The sequence below is a fragment of the Leuciscus leuciscus genome (genome assembly GCF_965113295.1).
Source record: "Leuciscus leuciscus genome assembly, chromosome: 23".
Lineage (NCBI taxonomy): Eukaryota > Metazoa > Chordata > Actinopteri > Cypriniformes > Leuciscidae > Leuciscus > Leuciscus leuciscus.
The window spans coordinates 5,667,683-5,689,865 of NC_138747.1; the positions used below are offsets into that span (position 1 = coordinate 5,667,683).

General features: G+C 36.6%; 1 protein-coding gene across 1 annotated transcript in view; it reads left to right on the plus strand.

The window, feature by feature from the left end:
- The first annotated feature begins 658 nt into the window (after positions 1-658).
- The window catches only part of cacna2d3 (calcium channel, voltage dependent, alpha2/delta subunit 3), a 44,162-nt gene continuing 22,637 nt past the window's right edge, over positions 659-22,183 (plus strand). The window contains exons 1-11 of the mRNA XM_082155376.1: positions 659-1,229; positions 2,132-2,213; positions 8,422-8,538; positions 10,822-10,881; positions 13,852-14,014; positions 16,509-16,640; positions 17,095-17,155; positions 17,363-17,513; positions 18,449-18,523; positions 18,644-18,733; positions 21,207-21,320. Coding sequence (XP_082011502.1) covers positions 1,111-1,229; positions 2,132-2,213; positions 8,422-8,538; positions 10,822-10,881; positions 13,852-14,014; positions 16,509-16,640; positions 17,095-17,155; positions 17,363-17,513; positions 18,449-18,523; positions 18,644-18,733; positions 21,207-21,320 — 1,164 coding nt within the window. The 5' untranslated portion in view covers positions 659-1,110. The remainder of the gene's footprint in view (positions 1,230-2,131; positions 2,214-8,421; positions 8,539-10,821; positions 10,882-13,851; positions 14,015-16,508; positions 16,641-17,094; positions 17,156-17,362; positions 17,514-18,448; positions 18,524-18,643; positions 18,734-21,206; positions 21,321-22,183) is intronic.

Consider the following 22,183-nt stretch of genomic DNA (forward strand, 5'->3'; position numbering starts at 1 on the left):
AGCATCAGACTCGAGAGGTCAGTGCTATAGTAGTGGCTGGTCATAAATCTTACTCACTTACTTTCTTTGAGTACTATCTGCTGTTTTATGGCATCTTTTGATGAGGAGCAGCCATAATACATCTAGCTGAATCTGTATATCAATGGGCGTATTGATGTTTTTATTAATGTGTATATAAATGAAAACAGCAATATGCAGAATTATATTGTCAGTAAATGAAAATACTCAAATAAGAGCATTTTGAGGACAGAAATATTAGGCTATTAGATTTTCCTAATGGATAGTTGTTTGAAACCAAAAACGATTATTTCTATTACTACTGATATTTATAGAACTGGACTCAGTTACGGAGATATAGCAGCTTGTGACAACTTGCCTCGGTGAAACATAAAGTGTGTGTGACCAAAATAGTTAAAACCCGCAATATGCAGAATCATACAGTGATGTTATGTAAATTCGTCTTCTATGTGAAAACTCTAATATGAAACTGATTTACGTAATCTCTATCACCGCTTGACACCAGAGCAAAAGCATCCCCAAAACGGAGGAATGCGCGTTGCCGAGGGAAAGTTTCGCATCAGCTTCTCTCGTGAGCGCGCTCGCGTGGGGAAACCGCACTGGATCTCCTTCCCTAGATTTAAACGAGCCTCACTCACTGTCTTGATGACTTTCTGCTCGCTTCTCCTCTCCCTAAACTTCTGCGTTTAGTACATGCACTGACCCGAAAGTGTCGTTCATCATATATCAGCAGCGCCAGTAGTGAGAGCGCGCGAGTTCATTTGGTCTTAATCAGCTCTGAGAGAAAGGCTCGTGCACAAGAATAAGCATTTAAATACCTGTATAGTTCTCTATGCCATCAATGCAGGGATAAAAAGCAAAGGATCGATGTCAAAGAGCACGAGCTCGAGGTCTTGGGGTGTGTGACAGCTGGGCGGAGAGACTGAAGCTCCGGAGGCAGCACGCGCGCTGAGGCGGGCAGATGTGCTGCTGAATTGGCGCTCGGTGCTGTTTTTGTAACCGGGGGAGAGAGACCGAGGGGAGGGGAGGGGGAGTTCTAAAGGCTGCCCGAGCCGCCGGTTCCTTTGCAGCGTAAGAAATTTTGGAGGAAGGATGCAGCAGGACCGGAGAATTCCTCGGAAGCACGCGCACTGCCTCCTCTTGTGTGTGATGAGCGCGTTCTGGACGGCGCCGGGGGTGCGGGGGTCCCAACCGGAGATCCCCTTATCAGTGTGAGTAGAAGAGCAGGCATGCACAATATAGAGAACAGGCCAGAATAATTGCATTTTATCTGCATGTATATAGAAGCCAAGAGAGGTCAAAACTATCCTGTGTAAGGGCTTTAGTGGTGTTTTAAGGGTCAAGACATTTCTATAATGTTTTTAGAATATGAATGCATGCAAAATATAGAGCTATCGTAATTGTATTACATCCATATGTAAATTTGTAGAGAACCATCATTTCGGTATTTAAAAGAGTATTTAATTTTTAAGCCTTAATAATGACATTTAATCTATAATAAGAGCACGCATGAGAGAGGTTAAAACTATTCTTTGTGATGATATTGTGAGGGTCTAGTTATCTCTAGAGTCCAAATATGAGGCTTTTACAAAACCGTATACACATTTTAAACATAACAAAATATTGGAAAGAAGCCCTAATAATTGCTATTATATGTATGTACAAATAAAAAAAAAATAAAAAAAAAAGTAAAGTGTGCAGAAATGTGCTCCATGTTATAACAGCTAAGTCAGCTGATTTTATTTTAACTGATTATCAACCTCTCTACATTACATTACACCAATGAAAGCCATTCCGAAGAGTAAGATCAGGTAGAAATACTATAGCTCCTTAAGATAGTGTAGTAGAGTGAAAATACAGTATGCAAAGCTTTTATGCCATAGAAACCTTTTTGACATACAGAAAATGAGAAACATAAGGGAGAACAATGTGAATTTAACAAACACATATGCTCCCATTTGGCCATATAGAATAATAATTGTTTGTAATAATGATTACAAACAGTTCTTGCATTAACTTTTGTTAACTTTTATTTTTAATCTATCATTGCTAATACTGTAATTGTGGTATAATGGGTTGTAAGTGATTACATGGGTTCTTCTTCCCCCAACAGGGTGAAACTCTGGGCTTCAGCGTTTGGTGGTGAAATAAAATCAATAGCTTCAAAATACTCAGGATCTCAGCTCTTACAGAAGGTATTTCCCCCTCTCTCTCACACACACACACACACATACACACTTGCATTGACACACACACCTCTTCTTGAAAATGAATACAGATGGCTTTGCCTTACAACATCCAGGTGTATAATCTGACACGTGTGTGTGTGTGTGTGGAAGAGAGAGAGAGAGAGAGAGAGAGAGAGTTTTTGGATAAGGCTCATTACACTCAGTTTCTTTCCCCCCGATCTGTCTTTTGCATCTAAACACCTGTGTAGGACTAGTTGGACAAATAGAATAACTGAATAAATGTGTCTCTTTATAAATGAAAAAGGAGCATCAGATGATGTGCTAAACACTTTAGCCACACGGTGGCAGCTGATATTATGAACTGTGCTTTTTGGTCAGGGTTAAAAAAAATGTTTTTTATTCAAGCATTTTTAGACAAATGTACATTTTAAAATGATTAAATAAATAATGATGTTCTTCAAAAAAAGATATAAAGTAGTAAAATCAAGGGGAATTAGACAGGCCAATAAACCATACATTTGACGGCCCTTGTCTTTATTTTTTATTTATCATTTATCTATTTCCTCATTCATATCCGTTCATGTTGTGTAGGTGGTCTTTTTGTTGTGATGGTTTATATTTACATATAAACAATTCAATATTGATAACCATATCCAAAGAGAGAAAAGGCTCAGACACATTACAATATTAATATTTTATTATCAAAGTTCACATCTATGTGACTGCCGATATTTTGCGGATGAAGGTCTCCACCTGGTTTCTTTGTTCCAGTATACCGTGTTGTGTGAATGCACTATGCGGTGGCGTTGTATACTACGGAACACACTTCATTTCCTCTCGGATTCTACTGAAGGAAAAACAGTGATGGATGTTTTGAGATAACCCGTCTCTCTCTCTCTCTCTCTCTCTCTCTGAAGTATTAATAAGTCTCTCAGTGTTGGTGTGAGATAAGAGCCCAGCTCTCACCATCAGTGCACATATTATCGTCGTAATTACCTCCTCACAGAATGTGTGTACGTGACTCTTTAACTGAACTAGCCCGGGTCTGTTTATAAAACAGCGGAAATGAAATTGAAATTGAAACTGAGGCTTTGAGAATTACAGCTGAGAATGATGGGAGTTTTCATGTATGTTAGTGAGGTACATAAGTCTGTCTTTGTGAAGGATACATGTGTCCACAAACACTGATTGTTTAACTAAAACTGAGATTCAGGGTCTGTCTTTAGCTATTGGGCCCTTACTTGCAGAAAAATCTATAGTGTAGTCAGAGCCATTACCGGTGTTGTATTTATCCACTGATCCGAGACCAATGTGGCTGATTTACCTTGTGTAATTGACAACAGAATAATTCACCCAAAAATGAAAATCCTGTCTTTGTTTACACACCTTCATGTTGTTCCAAAACATTTTTTCTGTTCAGTTCATAGTAACCACGTCTGCCAAGCTCCAAACAGTACAGCATAAACTAGTCCATATGACCCATACGCTAAACTCTTGAGTCTTCTAAAGTCGTACAGTAGCTTAGTGTGAGAAACAGACTAAAATATTAAGGGATACTCCAAAAATGTAAATCATTTACTTACCCTCCCAAACTGCATCACTGTCTTTCTTCTTTGGAACATAAAAATATATTTAGAAAAATGTCCCAAATGATGCACTATACACTATGCACTTATACTACACTCTATGTACTCAACCTGAGTCTGATGGCCCCTCCCCCTTTGCAATGTAAAGAAAGCTGTAACAATTGAGGTCATTAGTGTGAACACACTACTCACACTATTCACAAAACTGCACTGAATAGTGCACAAGTACGTGAATTGGGACACATCTTTAGTTTTTTTATCATAGAATGGACTCAATGGAAGTCAATGGATTCAAGTGTTGTTCGATTACCAACGTCCTTCAAAATATATTTTTTTGTGTTTTGCAGAAGAAAATAATGTCATACTGGTTTGGAACAACATGAGATTGAATAAATGATGACGGAATATTCATGTTTGGGTTATTATTTACTGAAAAATCTAATTTCCCATTGTGCATATTCAAACTAGCACAACATATTCATTACAAAAAAACAAAAACCAGTGAAACGTCATGACATATGGCATTGTGCATCAATATTTTTGATACATCAATTATGATATTTTTAATATCTGAAGGTGAATGCAAATTAAATTCAGTGGAGTGGATGATTATGAGATATCAACTTAAATTTGTTATTTGTTTTAAAAATTTTATGATTCATTATAGTGCATTAATCATAATGCCAACTTTTGTGGTGCTTTTTGTCCATTTAGGACAGATGTGGTCATTATGAAATAGAGATGCACCGATGTATTGGCAGCTGATATTTATCGGCCGGTTTTTGATCAATGTAAAAACATCGGCATACAATAGTTCGTTAATTAACTACGTGAACAAAATGAAATCTGTACAAAATATAGTTTGTCAGCATATATAGTTTGATTGCAAAAATAACCTTTGAAGGTTGTCAAGTTTTCGTATTTTGAATTTTATTTTATTATATCTTACTCTGTGCCTCTCTTATAATGTTGGCCTGTTGAGTGTTAAATTGATCCAATCCATGTTCAAAGAAAATAATTTGACGATAAACTAGCTAGTATATCCTAATACATGCGTTTTTGAACTTTGCTACTATAAAACTATCTATTTTAATGACTAAATTATGCAAGTAACAAATATCGGTATCGGAATCGGCCAATAGCTGTTCGTTAAAAATTTTGTGTATCGACCCAAAAAGATTTTGGTGCATCCCTACTATGAACTATTCAAAAGAAATGAGGGAAGATTGTTTATAATCTACAAAATACAACATTCCAATGTTTGGAATGACATAAGGGTGAGTAAAAAATGACAAATTTTTGCTTGAACTATCGCTTTAAGGTGAGAGTTAAGATGGAAATCTGTTCCCGATTCAGCCAAAAGCATCAGTAATGAACACGTTCCTTCGTCCCACCCAGAATGATCTCAATCATCAGCCTAAACGCACGCACAAGCACATTAACACATTGTAAAATGTCCCAGCCAGTTGTGTTCTCTCTTCATTGCCATTTCTGCGTATGTTTGCACTTTTTCCCCATCATCCTGCTCAGTGGGCGTGACCGATGGGTGGAGCTCAGGGCCAATGAACTGCCTGTCTGAAGAGCTGGAAGCAGAAAGGGAGGGATGAGGCAGCAGGCCGGTTCATTAAGGAGGATCGTTAAGAGTGATCATTAAGCTTGTTATGCAAAATTACCTGATTTTTACACAAGGGGAGGGGGAGGGGTAGCCATACAAATGTCACCCTTTGTTGCTTTCAATCGCTGAAATTTCCACCTCGCCCCAACAAAATAACAGATTGTGCAAATACTTTACCATTAGGCATCTTTACACTGAATAATTTTGTAGCATCTTGAGAATATGAAGGCAAAAACCTGTTTTGTCCAGGAGCATCTGGTAGTTTGGGACACTCCCCGGGACTATTTCTCTACTGTGTTTTGAATCAGTGGGGTGATCATCACTATTGACGCAGCATTAATGGCTTTGATTATGGCTTTTTTTGGGGCTGGGGAGGGTGCCGGGACGGAGGGTGAGGGGTGGGGAGGCAGGACAGGCGTGAAATGAACTGTTCCGCCTCAATAACTCTCCATGGTCTCTCTCTTAAAGGGGTAATTTGCCGCGTGGTGCTACGATCTGTGTGTGTGGAGGGGGGTGTTGGTGTTAGAAACATGTTGGGGGTCTGATATGTGCCAGAGTGTGTGTTTTCATGCTATTTGTTGTCTTGTAAAAAAAAAACTGAAATTGTTTTGCTTACAAAAAACTTATTTTTTATCACAAGACATTTTGTAAGTTAGGACTGTGGAACTAGTGATGTGTGTGTGGTCCTGGTAAATCCTACATTACAGGGACAAAATGTCCCCAACAAAGATGACAATATCCAAAATCCTTGTCTTTATGGGGACTTTTTTTTGTTGTTGTCCCCATTAGGAAAACAGCTTATAAATCACACTAAGTGATGTTTTTTGAAAATGTAAAAATGCAGAAAGTTTTCTGTGATGGGTAGAGTTAGTGTAAGCGGATATAATATTCAGTTTGTACAGTAGAAAAATAATTTTGTTTATGGAATGTCCCCATAAACCATGGAAACCCCAACGTGTGTGTGTGTGTGTGTTTGACTTTACAAAACTGAGACAGACAGTATGCATACTGTTTACATGTAATGTGTGTCCTGTTTTTGGATTCACATTATGTTTTGTATTTTTTAGATTCAGTGAATTTTTTTTTATGTGTTTTATTTATGTCCCGTTGTGCTTTACAAAACTGAGAAAGACATGTATTCATATTTTTCTCGTACTGGAAACGGGAAAAAGGCCCTTTTTTAATTTGAAAGGACTGTGCAGAACAATTTGATTTTAGATGTGCCAGAGTGTCCTGTCCTGTTTTGTTAATGGACAGGTTTCTCCATGTTTCACTTAACTCACTTAAAACTGAAAGATAAAACATAGAAGGATATGTATGCTGTCTATTTTTTGTACTGGAAACGTATTTTTATCAGCCTTTTTTAAGTTAAGATTTTAATGTGTGTGTGTGTGTTTTTTCATTAAATCTGTCACTAAACATGAGCTTATTTTAATCAGAAAGGCTTTTTTATTGTGGAGTGGTGTAAGCCTGCAGGCGTCGATGCCTGAGTGTGTTTGAATAGTCTAATATCACAACGGCCATTGAGTGCTGTTGCTTCAGGTGTCGCTTGTATTGCAGACTCAGCGTTGTCTGAAGTGTAGTTCATTATCCAGACTCGCCCAGGCTTGACAACTTATTATCTTTCTACTGAATTCTGACTCCATTTCAATTACCCTCCAACAATGCGTGGCCCTTTCGACAAGCCACGCCCACCCTCCCCAAAGCAGCCCACCCACAACGCTCTTCCTCCACCAATAATAGACACTGCAGCAGCAGTTCCACCAATTACAGGGACAAGATTGAGCTCGTTATCTGGAGAGGATTGGTCTTATCGGCCAATCAGAGAGGCCGCTGTCAGGGAGAGGCGCACGTAGACGTGCTTATCTGAAGACTTGTGGCACTAACTCAAATGGGAATGACAGCTGTATTAACAAAGAGACAATGCAAAGCGTAGGTCATGGAGACTTGTAAAGGCCTCTTCTTACTGTCCCCTGTCTCTCCATCACTGTCTCTCGTCATTTTTACCCCAAAAAACCCCATCCATCCATCTTCCGCTGCCACACATATTTGCCTCCCTCCCTCAGATTTGCAAATGTAAATGCCCCTATGTTTGTACTTGTCATGCTGGACATTGATCACTTAAACTAATGTTTTAGGGTATCACACTATCCATTAGACTTAAAGAAAAGATATTTATGCGTTACCCATATCTAATTTACTTTGTGCACATTTTTACCACTACAGTATATAAAAGATCTTAAGCTAAACATGTTGTTTTCGTTAAGTTTATATTTTTCTATCTGAGTTTTATGTCTGAATTTGCTGAATTTGCGTTTTAATATCTTAGGAGATTTTCTTTTGATATTCATCAACAAAGCAAAGACTTTCTTATAAGATTTCCATTGAGATTATTTGATAACTGAAATGTGAAACCGACACACTGTGTTTTCAATATTCCATAGACAAATAGATTTTTATACAACCTGTAAATTCTATAACCCTAAACCTACCCACTACCCACCTACTATCATTGTGGGGACATTTGGTCACCACAACCTAGGGTTTACCAGGATCACACACACACACACACAGCAAAGAAAGAATAAAGTGATCCGCTGTATTAAAGTGTGCAAATATGAATGCAGTTCAATAAAAAATATTTTGTTTTATTCTATTTGTGATCTGATGTCCTATTTTATTATAGCCTATGTTAATGTGCTTTTGAAAGAGTTGAATACATTTATTTTTGTATTAATAAATTGCTATTAATACATGCAACATACTTTCACTATTGCCAGACAAGCTGCATTCAAAATGTATATTTTAGGTATTTGATTTGATTTGATTGAATTACAGAAAACAGCATATGCTTTAGTTTTATTTAAAAGTTATTTTAAAGCTGTATTGTTCAAATATTTTGTATTAACAAAATGTCATTCAGCCTTGACCACACTGACACCAAAAAAGTAGTAAAATGTCTCGTGTGTAGCCTATATTCATTGCGTAACATGACTCATTTATTTCTCTTTAGAAATACAAGGAACATGAGAAATCGGTGCGAATAGAAGAGATTGACGGCGCAAAAGTGGTGAAAAATGTGGCGCAGAATATGGAGGAAATATTTCGGAAAAAAGCTGAGGCCACACGAGTAAGTACAATTAAGAGGAAGAGAATATCAAATGTTCTGCATGCGTCTTCCGTTTTCTTTTTTAATAAACAGCCTTCAATAACATCTATAGTTTTTCGTTGTTGTTAATAAAGATTGGAATTATTATTAGGCTATCTATTGCCTTTTTAAAATTATTTTACGATTTGCGCATGAATTCTTATTGTTTCAGCATTTTCCATCAATCATTTATTGTCTTGGATGCAGCAGCCGCAACAGCTTTAATTATTGCTAACGTAAAGAAAGCATCTCGGTTGAAGCTTCTCCCTTCTATACAGAAGAACATATAGATTTTCCCGTTACAACCGGCTCTTGCCGTTATTCTTCAGAGGCACACACACGGTCCAGGCTTTAATTGCCTGTGTGTGTGGAGGAGATAGGCTTATCTAACTCCTGCAGATACACACAGTCACTTTATGATGCAATGGAGTCGGTTTGCCATGAAAGGTAAAACCCATGAAATACACCTCATGCAATTGTAGCAACTGCATCCCGATTTTATAAAATGCATGCGCGTATTTAGGCTACGGAATAAATTTACACGTTTGCCGGATTTGAAGGTTTGATACAATTTATACCACAAAAATCCAAGTGTATTGCAGCACATTTTATTCTATTGGAAAATAATTCTACAAATAGCCTACAAATGAAACAAATATTTAAATGTTGATCCAGAGTGAATTTAGGCCTATTTTTAAATGATTTTCTACTGATATGTTCGTGTTTATCCATCTTAAATTCTTTAAAACGGTTTTGCTATATAGGCATACGTGTGATATGTTAAATCTGTAATAAAATGACAAATGATTAGGACCTACTACTCACGCGAACGCGACTTTTGTTCACGAGCAAGCATAAGTGAGATGAAATCCGCGCGCTGACAAACCTATTTGACTGAAATAGCCTATTGTTTGAAAGCTGTAAAAAGTTCCAACTTAACCTCTGTTGGGGTGGTTAAAGAAGTAACTAGGTGAGTCAGAGCAATAAACTGTCTTTCAGGGCTGTCTTAAATGAATTTGTAGGCTAATAGGTAGGCTATTTTTCGGCGTGTAATCTGTTGAGGTTCAGCAGCTAACAGTTAAGGCCTAACTAACCGTCAAATAGAATTTGTAAACAAAATGTTAACTTTTTTTTAAGGATAGGCCTATCTGTGATGTAAATCTCGGCTTAAGTTATAAATGCCAATTTGTCATGTTTGATAACTTACCGTAATAATCGTTTGTATGCCTATATTTGCTGTGGTTACCTCCTCAGGTAAACGCGCTATTCAGTTCTCTAGCGCCACCTGTTTGGCAACAGGTGAAAATTCGCGCTCTATCTAACTGTTTTTTGCCCTCTCTATCTCGTGATTTAGCTTTTGTGGTTAATGAGACGTTTAAAACACGATTGAAAAGTAGGCTACTTGCGTGTAGCCCCCTCCAGCCTTATGTTTTGACTGTCATAATTCGCACCCTGTTTGTAGGCCGATCTATTTAGAACACGTTATTTTATTGTTTTTTTTTTTTTCATTTTTTTTTTTTTTTCAGGGACACATTACATAGCCTCATAGTATTATATTTTACAGAGCAGCTTTTTTTTTGTAGCATGTATTTATAAAATTGGCACAAAGCCTTTTTTTGTTTGTTTTTTTGCTATAATTTCCACCAAATGCGACAAGTATTAATTATTTTTCCTAAAGCGCTTTGTGGATTGGAAGCAATTATACCTCCATGTAACTAAAAAAAAAAAAAATGCATGCCAGCACTTTTCAATGACGACAAAACATAAACTGTCCTTTGCGCACACACACACACGTGTGTTTGCCGCAAGGGAACAAGTCACCATGTGAAATACAACCTGTTTGCAAGCTGCAGGTAAACTAAACATTATATTACTGCTTTAAAGAGGTCACCTTATACAATTAATTTCATAAATAAATCATTATGACTGTCAAGTTTTACATCTGTGAATGTTTCTCAGGGTCAGTTTGTTATTGAAAGTCAACCCCCACCCCCCTCCATATGAATCAAATGCATTCTGAAAGTACATTAACTTATGATCTGATAAGCATTATAAAATGTAATACATTTGTTAATGATGTTATGAAATTATAAAATGAAGTTATAAAATGCCTTTTACATGTAGCTAGAGGCTATTTTCACAAATGTCTGCATCTTTGAAATCTACAGTAGCTCATGTTGCTCATCAAGCTCAAACAAGTCTGTGTATTTTGCCATCAATCATCTCTTCTAAGTTTCTGCTGTTGTCTGTGTCACTCATATGTAGAGGCTTGTAGAAGCGGCGGAGGAAGCTCATCTTCAGCATGAGGAGAACCCTGACCTACAGGTGAGAGAGTTTGTACACTTCTATGTTTTTGCTGTATTACATGGGAAGATTTCAGGACCACGGACAGTTCTTAAAAACCCAATCACTCTAATGCTCTTATACATTTTGTTTAAAACACAAAAATGACACGCATCTTCATTTTTAAAATGCTTCTATTTTAATGAATATTTCATAGATTCTATTGTGTTCTTTAGAATAGAATCTTAAGGGATATTTTAATAAAGCCCCTGCTCTCCTTGCCATAATCTTGTAGCCCTGCTTTATGCAAATATCCTGTACATGACCTCCAGCTTAGTTCTTGAAGTGAATTATATTTATATATATATTTATGTGCCGGAAAGCCCTCCCCTCGCTCCGGCCTCCGCACTCCGACTAAGATAAATGACTCCACGTTGGCTGCGCTATTCAGGGACAAATGGAAAATTCACTGAAGCAAAATACGTTTAAAATAATGGTATCCCCCCTCAGTAATGAATTCATGCACTCACTCTCTTGTACGTAGAAATACATTTCCAGTAATTCATAAACTGTGTCTTTTTTTTTTTATTCACACAACTAATTGTAGTGAAAGAGTCAGTTTTGTACCCTCTATATTTCTGAATGTTGTTTTTTATAACAAAAACCTTCTGGCTGAATTGAAGGATGTTTATTTTAGAGATACACACTTTAATCCATTTTATACTCTCATTAACTCACAAATTTTAATTTGTGTTTTTTGTGTATATAACAATGTAAATTGATTAGTAATTGTAAGAATAATCTATTAAAAGAATACATTTTTGTGATAATTTTTTTGTGAAGACAAAAAATGCAATAAATGTTTTTTTTAGGAAATAAATATAATTATAAAAGTAGTAATGCAATTAATTACAAATGAAAAAAAAGATATATATATATATTATTTGTTAAATCAATTAGTAATTGTAGGTATGATTTATTAAAAGAATACACTTTTGTGAGTGTTTTATTTGTTATATTGATGTCGATCGAAGACATCAGGACCTACAAAATGTAATGGAGATTTTCTACAGGAATAAATGTAAAAAAAAAAAAAAAGAGTAATAAATTGCAAATAAAAATGCACCCAAAAAAAAAAAGTAATGAAAATAATGTTATGTAAGCGTTTTAATCTAATTATTTTAGTGCCTCAGTGTGAGTATATAAAAACTCATATTTCAATAAATGGTCTGGCCGAGAGTGAATGTCTATAAAGGTCTGGATGAAACAGTCCTGACCGTGACTCTTTGAATGAGGAGTTCTGATTCACTGGGACCCACTGGGACCAGGACTCGTTGGGGTGTGCAAGCACCTGCTCCTGCTGTTTGTTGATAACCCTCAAAAGCTTGTCGCAGTGCTGTCAGAAACGCTGAGTGTGGAGCGTTTCTCCTCTGCCTCGCTACGCTCCTCTCGACTCCGCTCCCCCTCCGCCCCTCCAGGGGTGTATCACCGGAGCGCCCAGCCGTGGTATGAGCTGTCATTGCTGAGCTCTGAAGTGATGCCCCCCCCCCCCCCAACAGGAACTGAAGCCAAGTGCACACACACACATACACAAACCGCTTAATAGTAAACACAAAGGTGTTATCAAGTACACTCACCTAACAGATAGATAGCCTCTTTTCACAGAATGACCTCTGGTCCAGTAAAGTGAGAGGTAGTTTAATCACGCATGCCCTCTGGACACAAACTAAATGTTCTTTGCCCGATATCCTTTATAGTTCGTCTGGGACGCAAGCATGAAATGTTGTATCTATAGAGTGTGTGTGTGTGTGTGTGCGCATGCAGTTCGTAAACTAACATTTATACCCCCGGTTTCACAGACAAGGCTTAAGCCTAGTCCCAGACTAAAATACATGTTTGAGCTGTCTTAACTGAAAGCAACTCGCACTGACATATCTTAAAATATGCCTCTTTTTTTCGAAGGCACGTTTATAAAAGCTATTTAAATGCCCTAATTGAACTAAGCCCTAATCCTGGCTTAGTCTAAGCCCTGTCTGTGAAACCGGGCCTTAATGGGTTAGTCTAAATGGTTAAGCATACCTGACTGTTTTAATGTAGGAAAGAGAAATCAGGAATGTTTAATGTCTCCATTAAACAGAGACTTTTGCTGAACATTCTGTAGTTTTTTTGTCTGAGTGAAAGAACCTGTTAATCTCACATGTAAACTCACACTCCTCTAGAGTTTCAGATCTCAATAGTGTCTCAAACTGTGCTCAGATTTGACGAAGTCTGCATCCAGAAACTCAGAAATTATTATTAACTTTTCTGGAAAAACATCTGAGCCAAAGTTGACACTTAAATTAAACATAACTGAGGTCTTAGTTAAGTGTCTGATCAATCTAATAGGTTGTTTAAAAAAAAAAAAAGTCTTTGACACACTATAGTTCAAAAGTTTGGGGAAAGAAGTCTTTTATACTCAGCATTTATTTGATCTAAAATGCAGTAAAAACAGCAATATTGTGAAACATTATTAAAAATGTAACTAATTGTTTCGTGTTTTAATGTATTTTAAAATGTAATTTATTACTGTGATGATGGCAAAGCTGAATTTTACTCCAGTCTTTAGTCACATGATCCTTCAGAAATCATCCTGATATGCTGATTTGGTGCTCAAGAAACATTTCTTATTATTGTCAATGTTGAAAACAGTTAATATTTTTGCAGAAAAACAGTGATACATTTTTTCCCAGTATACTTTGATGAATAGAAAGTTCAAGAGAACAGCATTTATTTGAAATAGAAATCTTTGGTAACATTATAAATGTCTTTCATGTCATTTTTTTATCAGTTTATTGTGTCCTTGATGAATGAAAGTTCTTTCAAACTTTTGAACGTTCAAGTGCTGTTACACCATAGAATGAATATTGCAGTATTATCAACTAAAATAAAATGGCTACTTTTTCATTCACATTTTCTTTTTTTCAAGCCTGACACCTCTATATAGATTTGTTTTGCTCGTTTTTCTTCCTGCAGTATGAGTATTTCAACGCAGTGCTGATAAACGAGGTGGATGAAGATGGGAACAGCGTGGAGCTGGGAGGAGAGTTCCTCCTGGAACCCAACGATCATTTTAGTAACCTATCCGTCAACCTCAGCCTCAGCGTGGTGCAGGTGCCAACCAACATGTACAATAAAGGTAATGCATCCTGTTTTTACCTTGGCATGCAGGATATGGGTTATGATTCAACCAACATGACACACTGATTGGTTGATGGCAGTACAAGAACACGCACAGTCCCAAAACTGTTTACTATCCTGACCAGCAGGATGGGAAAATGTCATTCCATTTTATTATTTTAAGAGTTATTAAGACTTGAAAACATCTGCTATAATATAATAAAATGTTGTTGATTTATACCGTATGTTACTTGCAAAAAAATGTGTTTTGTCAGCACAAGTGGCTATTTCTTGCTTTGTGCAACACAATGCTGCAGTTCAGCCATCTACCAGCAGGAGCAAAGTGCTTAAAAGTACTCTATGTAACTTTTTTTGTCTTACACTGATTCACTATATTAAGCCTATTATAAGTGTTTATATTTTGATGGTTTTCACAGGAAATCATGTCTCGTCATATCCGTAAATAGAGAAATTTTGCTCCGGATACTTTGATTCGTTTATGGTGTGGGACTGTTAGTTGTCACAATGAGCAAGAAAGGTTGACTGACCACACTAAGTCTCAAAATCACCCGTTTTAATAAAATGCCGAACAGAGTCTGCTGGCAAAAACCGATCCCAACAGAGCTCGTAATAAAAGGATGGCTTGGCTTTTCGGTGATGGTGAGAACTGAGACATTTTAAATGTTGTAAAAGCGACGTAGAGCTGGTGTTTTTATCACTCAATAGGTGAGTAAGGTATTTTATTGAACAGATAAATCGCCATATGTAGATCTCTAACAGAGTTTATTGTAAAGCATTATCTATTGTGAAGGGTAATTTCATTATGGTTGTTGTGCTGGAATTTATTTTCAAGGAAGTACCGTATCTATTAATGATCCTTTCCGTATCTATTAATGATCCTAGTAGTGAATGTTTTATGAGCAGTAGGATAACCATGTTCATCCGCACAGTCACGCAGAGCCGAAACAATGTTCTTCTGCAAAATACATGCACTTTTGTTTTTTAACTGCTAGAGGGTCAAAAGTTTCATAGTGTACCTTTAAAGTTGCGATGTAGTGGCAGATATTTTCCTCCTTATTTTGACATACATGTGAGTGAAACAGATTAACAGAAATTAAAAATATGTAGGGTGGGAACTTCTATCCATCAGTTTTTGATTAGATAGAGGCAGATCTGTATGTGAGCTTCAGTCGATTGTAGGAAAGTGGCAAGGTTAAGCAGACTAAATGATTGGAGAAGTCCGTCATACGTAACCAATTTTTGGTCAAAACTAATAAAAAATAAATAAACATATGCTAAACATATGCATTTATGAATTTTTCAAAGTAAGATTGATGGATAGATAGAAACTAGATACTACTAGTCAAAAGTTTGGAATCGATAAATGTTTTTATGTTTTTGAAAGAAGTCTTTTCTGCTCATCAAGGCTGCATGTATTTGATGAAAAATACAGTAAAAACAGTAATAGTGTGAAATGTTATTACAATGTAAAATAACTGTTTTCTATTTCTGTGATGCAAAGCTGAATTTTCAGCATCATTACTCCAGTCTTCAGTGTCACTTGATCAGAAATATGCTGTTTTGCTGCTTAGTTATTATGAATTATTATTGGTGGTCAATAATGGTTTTTACTATTATCAATGCTGAAAACAGTTTTACTGTTAATTTTAAATTCTAATAATATTTTACTGTTTTTACTATATTTTTGATCAAATAAATACAAACGTTCTTTCTTTCAAGAACATTAAAAAGGCTTTTACCGGTAGCATAAAAATACATTTTCATTTCATGCCAACTAAGTTAGTCATTTTGAACATGTAAGGGCAAACATGTAGTCATTCATGAGTTGTTTTTGCAGATTAACAAAGAAACAGAGAGAGAGCAACTTCATTGACCGTTTAATAGCTTTGAATGCGCCACTGATAAACAGCTCTCGGGTTTCCTGACATTGCGGAGTGAAAAATAGAGAGAGGTAAGTTAGTATGTCATAGAGCAGTGATAATAGCCAACCACCTCAGGTCATTCTGAAGTTACTGATCCGAGAACGAACTCCTCAGTGTCACTGCAGCACTACGGGTCAATAACTACCTGGGGACGGCGCAATGAACGAAGCCAAGGGCTCAATGCCCCAGCGAAGAACGCGCTGAGAACAGAGTAATCACTCTTAAAGTAGCTGTTCTCTTTGTGATCAGTGGATGCTGCAGTGGGCGCTCACGCGCGCTGGATGCACCGCGTCCCTTTGTGCGCGCCCGTAATGGCCTTTCAATGGCGTCGCTTTGTGTGCTTGAGGACAAAGGCAAGAGGTTTTTTATGGAGTCAGGTTGGACTCGGAGCAGAAGGAGGGGTGGAACTGGGATGAGGTGATTTAACTGCACCACTTTGGGCTTGTACGACGAACGAAATTAGGGTTAAAGTTCAAATTAGAACTGTGTTTTGCCTATGATTGCAAATTATGCTTCAAATAAATGTAGCAGTTTTTCCTCACTCATTTTCTCGATCTTTATCCCTTTTAGACCCTGACATTGTTAACGGAGTCTATTGGTCAGAAGCCTTGAACAAAGTTTTCGTGGATAACTTCAGAAGGGACCCGACCCTTATTTGGCAGTACTTTGGAAGCGCTAAAGGTTTTTTCCGACAATACCCAGGTGCGTGATGTTGCGTTATGTCTGCGCAGAAATTGATGAAGATCAAACTGGCTGATTTCACTAATGTTTTAATTTTACAGACCATCAGAGAGGACATAGAGAAAATGTGTTCCATTAATCAAAGCCTGTGGCGGACTAAATCACATCTTACATTTTATAGCATTATGCCAAATTTACATAAATTAGCTATTTGTGCTAAACAGATGTGGTTAAAGAGCTGAGTCACAGAGATATACCATCATTTGATTTCTAACTAAAGAGTCTGCAAAACTATAAAACCATAAATATGAAACATGATTTTAATATATAAAAGGTTCTGAGACACTAGGATGTGTGTGAGGGGGAAAAACACCATATACCAAATACAATATCAACAATATCCATATACAATATAATGTCAAATTCTTTCATGTCAACCTGTAAATTAAATTCTTTACACTATGTGTGTTTTCAGGTGTGAAATGGCATCCTGATGAACATGGTGTCATTGCTTTTGACTGCAGGAACAGAAAATGGTATCAACTACTTTTTTCTGCTTTAAATGATTCTTGAAATGTCTCTTTTGTGCTTTTTATTTTATTTGTGGTGGTGAGCATGATCAGTAAGGTTTTGTTTGGTTTTCAAGAATAGATTCCAGTATAACCTAACTTTTTAGTTTATTTATATATAATTTATGAGTGAATTCATGCATTAACATTTCTGTGTGATGATTGTTGTCTCAGGTATATCCAGGCGGCCACCTCTCCTAAAGATGTTGTGATTCTGGTGGATGTCAGTGGCAGTATGAAGGGTTTAAGATTGACTATAGCCAGACAGACGGTCGCTTCTATACTGGACACGCTCGGGGATGATGACTTCTTCAACATTATCGCTGTGAGTCGAACAGAGAAAGTTTCCTCTTTTGTGTAAGGCTTGGGAAAGCGTAGTCTTCTCCGAGCATTATCCTTCTTCTCCAAAGGCATGATGTGTTTTTATGAATATAGATACAGTATAATTTCGATATCATGCTGCTCCAGGATAATGCAGCTGGTCTAGGATCAGTTTCTAAACCTTAAAAAAGGTACACATTGATTCTAGATGAGTGGCTGTGAGAAACTTAATCCTACATGGTTTGCAAAGAGAAATGTCAAAACATAAATTATTTTACATGACATATTTTTATAAAATCATGTATTTTTTAAAATAATATATTTTATTTTATATTATTCTATTTTATATATGTCATATACACTACAGTTCAAAAGTAAGATTGCTGTTTTTGTAATTAATAGAAATTTAAAGTAAAGCCTTAGGTTTTTACAAAATAAATTATCACGGTTTCCACAAAAATATGAACAGTTTTTAACATTGATAGTCATAAGAAATGATATGATGAGCACCAAATCAGCATATTAGAATGATTTCTGAAAAGTCAGCTTTGCCATTGCAGAAATACATTTTAAAATATATTGAAATAGAAAAGTTATTTTAAATTGTACAAATATTTCAGTATATTACTGTTTTTACTGTATTTTTGATCAAATAAATGCAGCCTTGGTGAACAGAAGAGACTTCTTTCAAAAACTTTTTAAAAAACCTGACCGACATCAAACTTTTATAAAGTAATTAATGTAATGAATCATGTTAGCATTAAAATTAAAATCACAATTTTTTAGACTGTGATGGTTTTTTTTGCAGTATGTTCATACACTTTCATAACAAAAAGATTGATTTATGAGTGGAATAATTAGTACTCTTTAGGATATCAATTAATTTGAAAGCTTTGTTTAATTAATGCCCACTGTGTCTAATATATCTTGTGTTTCCAGTACAACCAAGAGATCCGTTATGTGGAGTCCTGTCTAAACGGCACTCTCGTTCAAGCTGACAGTACTAATAAGGATGTATGTCTTTCTTTTATTAAACAATGGCACACACTTGCTGGCTGTAATTACTTAATTTTCAGTGAAATTAGGACTCCTAAACCATATCTGAAAGCCATTTCTCTTGTTCTTATTCATCAGCACTTTAAAGAGCATCTGGACAAGTTATTCGCCAAAGGAATCGGACTCCTGGGCAATGCACTGAGTGAGGCTTTCACTATCTTAAATGAGGTGGGTGAAGATTACCAAAACCCTGAGATTACAGAGGTCCGGTATCATGACAACCCTTCGTTTTGCTCCTACACAAGTGTGTGTGTTTGCGTGCGTGAGCCTGCATTTTGTCTCGCTGTTCCGGCCCCTCCTCGAGACACCTCTATCTCTCCCTGTGATTAATTGTGGTAATTGGCAGCGCTGATTAATAAGCTGATAAAAGAGAAGGCAATTGCAGACGAGATAGCGCTCAAAGTCGGTCCAGTTGCGCCCTTTATCTCTCTTTTCTCAGACCACTAGTCTTGCGGAAAGAGCAGAGAGGGGAGAAACAGAGAGACAGAAAGGAGGAATGGGGTTGTATCTGTATTTGTCACATTCATTAGAGCCAGTCCATTAATATGGTAATCGTAAAACCCAGAGTCCGGCCCCTTTAAACGACCACATGCTGTGTTTGTGCCTGATTGGTTGAAAGTAAAATAATAATAGATGCAGCAGTCTTTGACTTTTGGAATGACATCATTCACTGCACCACAGTAAAGTTCGCTTGGTGTAAAGACTACATTAGAGAACACAAAAGCCTGATTATCACCAATAATGCAGGTTGTATAAGCAGCAAAACGTCTCCATCTAAATTTCGTGTGGCGCATTCGCACGGGATAAGCGAAGCCTGTGATTTACTCGAATTTACTGACTTATCTCCCGGATATGATGTCAATAGGCTTTTGCTTGGAAATGTCTTGTCGTTATAGGTCTAGCTGTATGAAATATCATAAACAGAAGAATGTTCCTTACCGCGTGCTGCTAGTCATTCATCTCCATCTAATCATTCTTTGTGTTTTTGCTCTTCTGATGGTTTCAGCTTTCTCTTTCTGTTAATTGTATAGTTGTATGGTGTATAGCGATATGACACAGCACCCAAAATATTATCAAAACACTCCATTCTTCGCGAAAGATGGATAAAAAGGCGCACAGGAAACAAAAACCTTGAAAAAATTAAATTCGACCCTGCCAAATCACAGAGATGCCGATTCGCACGTGACTAATATTATCACAGGACTTCGGTGTTCAGTGAAATATGGTAGGTCATTTGCAGGGGAATTTTTACTTTACAAATTACAGACATGGCCGTTTCGCGCGGGATTAAGATCACAGACAACCTCTGCAATTATTACAAATGACTAGAGGTCACCAGGTAATACTTATCCCGTGCGAATAGGGCTTATGAGATACTATGTAGTATTCTGCTTAGTTCCTCTGTCAAGCCAAGTCACCTTGATTTATACAGCGCTTATACAATACAGTTTGTTTCAAAGCAGCTTTACAATGTTAAACAGGTAAATAATGATCAATGATGCAAACAGAATTTAATTCTGCTGTAAAGCAGCTCTAGAATGATAATTAGTTTAATTGATCAGCTGAAGCTCCAAAAGTCTGAAAATTTAGGGGAAAAAATCCCTTTTTAATCTGGAAATAAACTCAAATCATGCTGGAGAACATGACCATCAGGTTTTGTTCCTGTCAATATAAGTTAATACATTATACAATACTGTTCAAAAGTTTGAGGTCAGTAAGTTTTTTTTTTTTGTAAAATAAATTAATATTTTTATTCAGCAAGGACATTAAATTGATCAAGATTGATTGTAAAGACATTTATAATACAAAATATTTATATTTCAAATAAATTCTGTTCTTTTGAACTTTCAATTCATCATAGAATCCACACAAATATATTTCAGTATTGGTAATAATAATAAATGTTTCTTGTGATCACATGACACTGAATTAATAGTAATGATGCGTAAAATTCAGCTTTGACAACAGGAATAAATTACGTTTTATATAAAGATATATTACAATAGAAAACAGATATTTTAAATAGTGTAATAAAATAATGTAATATATAAAACAAATTTGCTTTTGGACCTGACTGCATGTATAACCCTAAGACTGATTTTATGTTTATTTTTATGTCTCGCCTATTGCAAAGATTTGATCAAAACATGCAATACTTCCCTAATAAGGTTGATGCATTGTAGCCTTTACAGTGATCCCCAAAATACTGTATACAAACAATGTAATCAGAGCATAATTAAACAATAAAGTATGAGAGGCTGTGCTATTTTGTGTCCACAGTTAATGTAGTTAACTATTTATATGTAGTAGCTATTTACTCTTGAGATCAACCAATCAGCATCCAGGACCAGAACCATTTTATCATACAGCATAAACATAGTATCATCTACAAAGCATTATACATGAGCAATCTGTCAGAGCCTGATAATGTAGATGCAGAAACCACTCTGAAGACAATTTCCTGTTTGCTTCTCTTGTTTTTAGTTTTTTTCTCCCCACTAAAATAGATTCTGTTGTTAAAATTTTGCTTTATGTGTGAATCTTATTAAGGCAAATTGATCGTGTTTATTCTGAATTCTCATTCTCAAAGTGAAAAGTTTCTCCCTCTCATGTCTCTTTATCTCTCCCTCTCACTGTGCAGATTAATCAGACCGGCCGTGGAAGTTCATGTAGTCAGGCGATCATGCTGATAACGGATGGAGCCACTGAAATGTATGATGATGTTTTTGCCAAATATAACTGGCCTGAGCGAAAGGTAAGATAAAGGATTATTAAAAAGGAGAGTTTTAACGCATAGCAACTCCATTTTCAGTTTAAAAGCATCAAACAAGCATAAAAGCATGAATGTTTAATTTATAATTAAATCCTAAATGAGATGCATTATCAAATTTCTTTCAAGTATATTGGTTCTTTTCCTGCCTAAGTACAGTGTGTTTTCTCTTACTTTATAGATTTAGTTATGATTGCTTTTTTTCACCCCAGCACAAGTGTAAAATTCCCTTTTGAGAGCGTTTTGACATTTTGAGGAATTGTATTTAGCTGCGGTGGTTGTCTGGAAAAGTGTGTTGATGTATATTGAATTGCTGACAGCACCAGCTTATTTGACACACTCTTCAAACATGGGGGAATGTGTTGAATAAACAAAATTTGGAGGGTTTGCACATGTACCTGCCCTTTAGCGGTGCTGAATCAGTCGCCCGATTGACCCTGCGAACCAGTGTTTGCCGACTGCCGCACGATTTGCACTACCAGACGTGTTCATAAAGCATTCGGCATTCAGGTGAACATGTTAAGCGAACATGCCTGGATTGGTTGCGTGTGTAAGTCTGCATCTCATGTCCTAATCGGCAGGAGGAGAAATGCGTTTTTACAGCCTGCAGAAGGTGTGTGTGTGCGTGTGTGTGTGTGTGTGTGTGTGTGTGTGTGTGTGTGTGTGTGTGTGTGTGTGTGTGTGTGTGTGTGTGTGTGTGTGTGAGTGAATTGTCGCTGGCCCACTGCGGTGTAACCGCTCAGTATTGGTTGGAATCAAAAACCATTTATACATGGGAGACAGGAGCAATGTACTGAGAAATAGAGGGATGGAGGGTAAAAGAAGGGAGGGAGAGGGAGAAAAATTTA